Source organism: Drosophila yakuba, chromosome 3L (assembly GCF_016746365.2).
Source record: "Drosophila yakuba strain Tai18E2 chromosome 3L, Prin_Dyak_Tai18E2_2.1, whole genome shotgun sequence".
Classification (NCBI taxonomy): Eukaryota; Metazoa; Arthropoda; class Insecta; order Diptera; family Drosophilidae; genus Drosophila; species Drosophila yakuba.
Window position 1 is genome coordinate 33,731 of NC_052529.2, and position 9,828 is coordinate 43,558.

Below are 9,828 nucleotides of genomic sequence, written 5' to 3' on the forward strand. Positions count from 1 at the left end.
AAACAAACCAAAAACCATATGTTAATGTTACCACCCACGCAATGTTTATAATTAAGAAATACCAAATCATGTATATTTACCACACCTGTCCAACCCTTACACTCATCCCCAACATTGTACAAATTCAAAAACGAAAATAATTGTACCTAGAAATTGCACTCTGTGTAATCACAGGCAAATAAATGCGTGGATGCGGGGCAGAAATCATCATTCTGTCTTCCGTACTTTCACCAGAAACGTCAAAAAAAGCGCAATATGGGGTCCGCTGGAATCGAAGCCGCAGCCGCTACAACGGACGCCTGCGCGCAGATTGGCTACCTGTTATGTCCTGACAACGAGCGCCGACGACTACTGCAACTCTCCTAGCCAATCCTGCGCGCAGATCTGCTCGCTGGTTTATCCTTGCAGCGACTCGGCGACCCTGTAGGGATGAGACTAAGAAAAAGGATTAGAAACTGCATAACACACGCGACACTTCAAAAATGTATTCCTGGTCAATTAGCACCCTGCAGGCGTTTAGGACTCGATTGATGAGCTGCTGCCTTTCTTCAAATTACGCCTTGCCTAGACCCGCTGATCGCCGCATGAACACAAAACTGCCTGATGACAGACACCACAGCGAAATGACGACGAGATTTCCTGTGGGGAAGAGAAGAGAGCCATTAGTTATTTCCTCTACACGTGCGGCACCTTATAAAATGTATTACCAGCCCAATATCCAGCAACAGCCAGCAAGAAGGTAAAAATTTGCAAGCGGAACACGTTTTTACACCAAGCTAAGCGAAGAGAGACCGTACAACTGACGCCGTTAAAACGCATGAATGAATGAGACCGCACCACTACAAGACTGATTAATACTAGGACAACACTAATTAAAAATACCAACCGATATACACACGCTTAAAATTATCGCCACTATCGATTGTCCGATAAAACCAAAGTAAGACCAGACAAGCCGGACTCGATACACTCTTAAATGACGAGACCGATAAATACTAGGTCAACACTAAATACCAGACCGATAAATTCCAACCTAAACTAGACCCGTCTAGTATTGGAAAATGACAGACCCGCTCTAGTGTGGTAAATAGGTCAGACCAGCTTTTACTGAAAAAAAAGAGAGGGAAAAATCGATCACCAACGGCGTCGTCTATCGAGGCCCTCTTCCTCTTTCACACAGCAGATAGCAATCACTAGCAAACCGAAAAGAAGACCAGACGGAAGCGCAGAGGGAGCCCAATCAGAAAAAACATGGATACAAGCGACAGTTGCCTCTCGATTTTCTCGATTTCGTCGGACGAGAAAAGCTGCCCAACATCACCGTTCCTGATGGATGTCTCGTCGCTGGATACAACGCCACACTCAAACGAAACCACCATAGTAAGAAGAAGCCACTACGAAAAAAATGCTGACGAGAAATTTTACAATTTCGAAAACTGTGTACTACTTCAAAATAAAAATGTGATTTTACCAGAGCCTTTATTTGTTGATACAAGCGCTATTTGTACTAGTAACCCTGAAGCCATAGAAAAAAAGCCTGCCGATAGCCCTAACCCCATTTCCATATATAAAAGCTCTAGCACTTTCTTACAAGATATTGACACCAATGCAATTGAAGCATTGAAAACTACCAAAATAATTTCTCCCACACAAACACATCTACATCAAACCAAGCCGCCAAAGCCCGCCAATACCCCGTCGCCCCCTTTCCATACTTACAAACTAAACACAGCAATAAAAACAGCATCGCAAACAGACAAACTCATAGCACCTGCAAATAAATTAGCTACGAATCAAACACATCTAAACACACCCACAAATACTAATGACGAAAATGCACTTAAGGCATTAAAACCCAATCCAAAGCCCATCAATACTAAAATAATTTCTCCCACACAAACACATCTACATCAAACCAAGCCGCCAAAGCCCGCCAATACCCCGTCGCCCCCTTTCCATACTTACAAACTAAACACAGCAATAAAAACAGCATCGCAAACAGACAAACTTACAGCACCTGCAAATAAATTAGCTACGAATAAAACAAATCTAAACACACCCACAAATACTAATGACGAAAATGCAATTAAGGCATTAAAACCCAATTTAAAGCCCATCAATACTAAAATAATTTCTCCCACACAAACACATCTACATCAAACCAAGCCGCCAAAGCCCGCCAATACCCCGTCGCCCCCTTTCCATACATACAAACTAAACACAGCAATAAAAACAGCATCGCAAACAGACAAACTCATAGCCCCTGCAAATAAATTAGCTACAAAACAAATAAACTCACACACTCCTACAAATGCTAATGACAAAAATGCACTCAAGGCATTAAAACCCAATCCAAAGCCCACCATTACAAAAACAATTTCTCCCACACAAACACATTTACACCAAACCAAGCCGCCAAAGCCCGCCGAAACCCCGTCGCCCCCTTTTCTTGCCTACAATTCAAACGCAGCAATAAAACCAGTCACCCAAACAGACAAACACATAGCACCTGCAAATAAATTACCCGCAAAACAAACAGACCTATACACATCAGCAAATGCTAATGACAATAATGCATTCAAGGCATTAATATCCAAGCCAAAGTCCATCAAAACCCCGCCGCCCCTCTCCCAAAAGGTTAGCCCAAACACAACAAACTGTCTTCCGACCCAAAACAATATTCCTTGCAAAACTTTTGCGGAACTAGTCAAAGAAAATGCTAAGCTCTCCTCTAGCCAAATACCTGTTGCAAATCATGACACTGCAGCTCCAGTACGCCTACCGGGAGCAGCTAGGAGGAACCTTACAAAAACATTGGGTTCTCCTAAAACTCCTGGGAAGCGACGCGGGGATATATTAGATGAGGGATCACTTTTAACATCGAGCAAAAAGGTTAGACTACGCGACGGTCTTCCTGACGATGATCTAGGAGTCTCTAACTTGCTTTCTGAAACACCCCTTTTCAAAAGCAAAGTCGCCATAAAAATACGAGATGACTCTAGAAGAGAATCCCTACAAAAGTCAGCCGAAATGGACACAGGACCAAACCCTAGCCCCCCAAATAAAACAGCAAACCCCAACTCAATGCCCTGGCAGACGGTTCCAGTCAGTAAGAAGCCGCCCTCAATCCTATTATCCAATATTCAGCAGATCATCCCGCTGATTGAAAAGCTGAATTACAAAGCTGGGATAAACAACTTCACTACAAAATCCGAACCTGGCAGTAACATTAGAATACATGCTAAAACTATGGAAGCCTACAAAGCTATCCAAAACGTCCTTCAAGACGAAAACATTCCTCGACATTCTCACCAACCAAAAGGCCTAAAGGGTTTCCAAATCGTTATCCGTCATCTGCATCAGTCTACCCCGATTAAGTGGATTGAAAGCCAACTACAGGAAATTGGTATTGCTACGAAATTTATTAGAGCGATGCAATATAGGGATACCAAGAATCCTATGCGGATACACGAGGTGGAGTTGGTACCCAAAGCAGACGGTAGCCATCTCAAGGTCCTGCAGCTAAACTCTCTTGGTGGGCAGACGATTAAGGTAGAAAGAAAACGGGTATCCAGGGATCCCATCCAATGCCACCGATGCCAAAGCTTTGGCCACACAAAAAACTACTGTAGGAACCCCTTTAAATGCATGAAATGTGGCCAGCAGCACGCCACGGTCTTGTGCAATAAGCCCAAACACATTCCGGCTTACTGTGCGAATTGCAAGGGAAACCACGTAAGTAGTTACAAGGGATGTCCAGTCTTCCAGGAAGCAAAGCAAAGGTTAGCCGTCAACAAAGTTCGAGACCAACACACACAACAAACACAACACACACAACCCACACACCCCCAGACGCCCCGCAAAGAGAAGCCCCATCTACCTCCTACTCCAATATCCGCACATGATACAAAACTACGAGGGAAAAAAAGCCATGGGAAAGCATTAACAAAAAGGAATCAGTCCATAAATAAACGCCTAAATAGAATTAGGACCTTTGAAAGGAAACCAAAGAAGGAGTCAAGCCCGCCGACAACTAGCAAACTTAGTATTGCTACGTTAGAGAAAGAGCGAAAAAACCCGAAAAGCGTCCTAAACCCGGCAAACACCCACCTGTACCACTTCCGTCCACCCCCAATGGCACAAAATCTACCCGAAGAGATACAGAAAAACGCGATCCCCGAGCCAAATCTTCTAAAACGCATAGAAAGCATGGAAGAGAAGATAAACAACCTTCTTGAGATAGTCACTCGCCTCGTCCAAAAAGATGTAACTGGCCGAATTTTCCCGAAAAATCCCTCCGAGGCAAAAGGACAAATCTTTGTCTAAAATTTTCCCTCCACACATACCGGAATAGTGACATCTAGGATGACACAGACGAACAATAGGGAAACCTTCAAGATCGTGTTCTGGAACGCTTGTGGGGCGAACAACAAAGTGGACGAGCTCAGCCTGCTGATACAAAGGGAAAAGGCTCACATCGTCATAGTCACGGAAACAAGGCTAGACAGGAAATCCACCAAGCTGGACTTTCCTGGATATGTGACCTATCTAGCGCAAAACCCCGTATCCAGCAAAAGAGGAGGAGTCGCCACTATTGTAAGCACCAGGGTCCGTCATTCGGCCTTAGAAGCGATTGAGAAGGAATGCATCCAGAGTGCCCCAATCGTATTGCTACCGGAGAATAACAGACGCAGTGAAATGATGGTAATAGCGTCAGTATACTGCCCTCCCCAACCTAAGTGGTCGTCTAGCCACTTCAGTGACATACTCAACTATGCTGAGAAAACCCTAGGAGGTCGAACTAAATTTGTCCTATGTGGCGATTGGAATGCTAAACATAGACAGTGGGGCTGCTCTCGCGGCTGCCAGCGTGGCGCCGCACTATACGATGCTGTTAAAGCTGATACCATGACCGAGATCATCGCTACTGGCTGTGTGACTCATTTCCCTTTCGACTCTAGGAAAAACCCATCAGCAATAGATTTTTCCATATGTAAAGGTCTTGGAATGTACGAAAAGAAAATCTCATCGAGCTCGGACCTCTCCTCAGACCACCTTCCTATCCTGCTGGAAATCAACCTCGACAAAAACACCTTCTTCTTGCACAAGCAAAACAACAGTATCCTTAAGAAAAATACAAACATCGAACTCTTTAAGAACGCTCTTGACAGAAAGGTCCTTCTAAATACGGAGATAAGAGTAGCTCAAGATATAAACGACGCCATAAACATCTTTATGAAAAACATCATGGACTCGGCTACTGAAGCAACTCCCCCCCCAGACTACCTGACAACCCCAGAAGCAGGCACGGACGAACTAACAGACATAGTAATACTCTCACACTAGACGAAAACACCAGTAGATTATTGGAAGAAAAAAGGACACTAAAGAGGATTTTTAAAGCCACCAGGACAAATGAGGACAAAGCGAAACTGAAAGCAGCTGAAAACAGACTAAAAAAAGCTATAAAAACCTTAAGAGAGAAGACTATAAACAAACAAGTCGAAGGAATCGATACAAAAAACCCAGACAGGATGAGACAACTGTGGAGATTGCTGGACGAAGGAAAAAAGAAAATACAACCAAATTTTCCACTTAAACTAGAGACCAAAAAAGGGTACAAATGGACTAAAACAACCCAAGAGACAACAGAAGCTTTTGTTTCTCACTTGGAGGAAAGATTCAAGCCTAATATGATCATACCCGACTGCCACATTAACAAAATAAATACTGGACTTAAAACAATAAAAGAATCTAATACAGCTGAACGAGAAAATACAAACAAAAACCCCCACAACCAACCAGTCACGCTAAAAGAACTAAGAGAAGAATTAAAAAACCTAAACAATAACAAAGCCCCGGGAAAAGACCTAATTACTAACAAACTTATTAAAAACCTACCTACGAAAGCGACACTCTACCTAATATTAATCTACAATTCCATACTAAGAATAGGACACTACCCGGACAATTGGAAACATGCTACAGTCAAAATGATCCTAAAACCGGGAAAAAGCGCAAATGACCCGAAGTCATATAGGCCGATCAGCCTTCTATCGGGTTTTTCAAAAATATTTGAAAGGCTTCTTCTAAAGAGACTGGTCAGGATCGACTCTTTCAGAAAAGCTATTCCACTACACCAATTTGGATTCAGAAAAGACCATGGTGCCGAACAACAGATAGCAAGGGTCACGCAATTCATCCTTGAGGCATACGAAAGGAAAGAATACTGCTCTGCGGTTTTCCTGGACATCACAGAGGCGTTTGACAGGGTGTGGCACGAGGGGCTACTACTAAAACTAGCTAAGATCCTGCCTTTCAATCTCTACACCATTCTGGAGAGCTATCTGACAAACAGAACATTTGAAGTCAAGGACCCAACAGGAGAGCCATCTAGAACAGGACAAATAGGTGCTGGTGTACCTCAGGGAAGCAACCTGGGCCCCATACTGTACTCAATTTTCTCTTCAGATATGCCTATCCCTAGAACACACAGCGTCTCACCAACAGGAGAAATGCTGCTGTCAACGTATGCAGATGACACAGTAGTCCTCAGCACGGACCAACTGCCAACCGCAGCCATACGTAATAACCAAAATTACCTAGAAACCTTTTCTGACTGGGCAGACAAGTGGGGCATTAAGGTTAATGCTGCCAAAACAGGACACGTTATATACACTTTAAAAAATGACCTGCCGACAAACCTAAAAACGATTAAAATTAGGGGCAACAAAATAAAAAACCAAAACAAACAGTCCTACCTTGGAGTAATTCTTGACAATAAGCTTACCCTTAGCTCCCACGTCACCAAGCTAGTGGGAAAATTCACTGCAGCCCACAAAAAACTGACTTGGATATTGAGCGAAAGAAGTAAACTCCCGGACAACACTAAGATGCTAATCTTTAAGACAATCCTATCGCCAATATGGCAGTATGCCATCCCAGCCTGGGGTCCCCTTGTCACGGATGCCCAAATAAAAAGGATTCAAGTCGAGGAAAACCTTAAAATGAGAAAAATTTGCAGGGCAGGGAGATTCACAAGGAACCAGTTTATAAGGGACAAATACGGAGTCAAAACGGTAGAAGATTTCTACAAGCAGGCCACCCACAGGTTCTACGAAACCATAAAAACACACCCCAACAAAGCAGTCCGAAGAATCGTTACCAGACACTATATCCCTAAAAGACTGGAGAGAAGCAGACAGCGGCTACTAAAATTGACAAAGGAACACATCCCCCAAGGACCGACTGGACTAACTTCACCCAAACTCCCTAAAATCCCCGAACTCTACGAATGTAAAACCCTAAAAACACGCAAAGAAAGAGACAGCATAAGAACAAGGCACCTAGAGGATCTCCCCACACTTCTAAGACTGGAAGAGGAAGAGATGGAGGACATAAGAATTAGGAATCAGGAAGAGATGGAAAAAAGAGAGAGAGAGAACGAAAAATGGCCTCCTGACAGATGGTGCGAGTTGGAGATAAATATGTACAATAAAAGATATAGAAATGGGGACCTAACTAGGCAGGAAATAATAAAAAAATTCAGAGGGCAACCCATAGGCATCCAACGAATAATCCTACCCGATTACGAAGGGGACACAACATAATAACTAAAACAATTTAAAAACAAGAAGGCTAAGCAAAAACAATCAAAAGAAAAAAGGGGGAAAAAAAATGGTAAAAAGGTAAAAAGGTCGGCAAAAACTAGAAATTAGAAATTAAAAAAAAACAAAAAAAAAGGCTAAAGGCTCAACTAGAGGGTACTAAATAATCTTACAAATAATGGTAAAATTTACTTATAATATTTTACGTAGAACAGCCTGATGAAGTCTCCTAGTCCCGCACTGCTTGCTGCTGCGAGCGCTGTCCTTGCGCAATATGGGGAGCGCTGTCCTTGCGCAATATGGGGTCCGCTGGAATCGAAGCCGCAGCCGCTACAACGGACGCCTGCGCGCAGATTGGCTACCTGTTATGTCCTGACAACGAGCGCCGACGACTACTGCAACTCTCCTAGCCAATCCTGCGCGCAGATCTGCTCGCTGGTTTATCCTTGCAGCGACTCGGCGACCCTGTAGGGATGAGACTAAGAAAAAGGATTAGAAACTGCATAACACACGCGACACTTCAAAAATGTATTCCTGGTCAATTAGCACCCTGCAGGCGTTTAGGACTCGATTGATGAGCTGCTGCCTTTCTTCAAATTACGCCTTGCCTAGACCCGCTGATCGCCGCATGAACACAAAACTGCCTGATGACAGACACCACAGCGAAATGACGACGAGATTTCCTGTGGGGAAGAGAAGAGAGCCATTAGTTATTTCCTCTACACGTGCGGCACCTTATAAAATGTATTACCAGCCCAATATCCAGCAACAGCCAGCAAGAAGGTAAAAATTTGCAAGCGGAACACGTTTTTACACCAAGCTAAGCGAAGAGAGACCGTACAACTGACGCCGTTAAAACGCATGAATGAATGAGACCGCACCACTACAAGACTGATTAATACTAGGACAACACTAATTAAAAATACCAACCGATATACACACGCTTAAAATTATCGCCACTATCGATTGTCCGATAAAACCAAAGTAAGACCAGACAAGCCGGACTCGATACACTCTTAAATGACGAGACCGATAAATACTAGGTCAACACTAAATACCAGACCGATAAATTCCAACCTAAACTAGACCCGTCTAGTATTGGAAAATGACAGACCCGCTCTAGTGTGGTAAATAGGTCAGACCAGCTTTTACTGAAAAAAAAGAGAGGGAAAAATCGATCACCAACGGCGTCGTCTATCGAGGCCCTCTTCCTCTTTCACACAGCAGATAGCAATCACTAGCAAACCGAAAAGAAGACCAGACGGAAGCGCAGAGGGAGCCCAATCAGAAAAAACATGGATACAAGCGACAGTTGCCTCTCGATTTTCTCGATTTCGTCGGACGAGAAAAGCTGCCCAACATCACCGTTCCTGATGGATGTCTCGTCGCTGGATACAACGCCACACTCAAACGAAACCACAATAATAAGAACAGGGATACAAGCGACACAACTAATTCTTAATTTTAAGTACTCCAAATAATATGTTATAACACAATCTCTCCAAACAAATGTAAATTGCCATAAATTGTATCTAAATATTTTTTATTTAAAAAATCAAAGAACAATAAAATGCCAGTGGCAACAGCTGCTGAAAATTTAAAAAAAAAAAAAAAAGCAACTGCGAAGGCGGAGACAGGCAAATCGCGAAACTGTAAACAAGCGATATTTTGTTGCATTAACCGTTAGCCGAACCATCGGTGTCATAGCAACTCTCAAACTTTGGTGCAAACCGAGCGGCAAAATGTTCAAAACGGGGGATTGGAGAATATTGAATTGACGGGATAAACCGTTAGATGATGAGCAGTCGCAAGAGGTAAAGATAAAGATGTGAAATATACTATCTCATAATTACTCCTTGGAAAATTCTCTTTGCGTATTCTTCTGGATTGACTCTTATACTTTTAAGATTTAACTTTTATGAATTAATAAACTTTTTACGGATAATATAAAAATTCTTGTCTACCGACCAGTTTTAATTCAGATAAATACTTGAATATTTGACAATGATGTACTTTATATTTTTATAGCATAAATAATTTTGTTAGTTCACATCCAGTCCCTGCAAAAAAAAAAAACAATCAAGTGAGTCACAAACCTACTTCACCGGAAAGTAAATTACAGGTATAGATCGCATTCCGGGTGTTTAGTCGCAAAAATGTGCAGCGTCGTAGCTGGCTCCGTCTCGGCCTGGCCCTGCTCCCCCCTCTATCATTAGACTAG

At 42.9% G+C, this 9,828-nt stretch overlaps 1 protein-coding gene and 1 long non-coding RNA gene across 2 annotated transcripts; one reads left to right on the forward strand and one right to left on the reverse strand.

Annotated features, from left to right (window-relative positions):
* Positions 1–252: 252 nt before the first annotated feature.
* On the reverse strand, positions 253–9,220 carry LOC26534497. Its single transcript, XR_005561253.2, has 3 exons — positions 8,359–9,220; positions 7,800–8,290; positions 253–639 (listed from the first exon to the last, which is right to left on the reverse strand). It is a non-coding gene; the product is annotated as an uncharacterized LOC26534497 (long non-coding RNA).
* On the forward strand, positions 637–4,326 carry LOC122319596 (flocculation protein FLO11-like). Its single transcript, XM_043207061.1, has one exon. The coding sequence runs from the start codon at positions 1,252–1,254 to the stop codon at positions 4,324–4,326; it is 3,075 nt and encodes a 1,024-aa protein (XP_043062996.1). The 5' UTR covers positions 637–1,251.
* Positions 9,221–9,828: the final 608 nt, after the last annotated feature.

Bases quoted from the DNA above. Each gene is read 5' to 3' on its own strand.
- LOC122319596 (XM_043207061.1), top strand. From the start codon at position 1,252: ATGGATACAAGCGACAGTTGCCTCTCGATTTTCTCGATTTCGTCGGAC.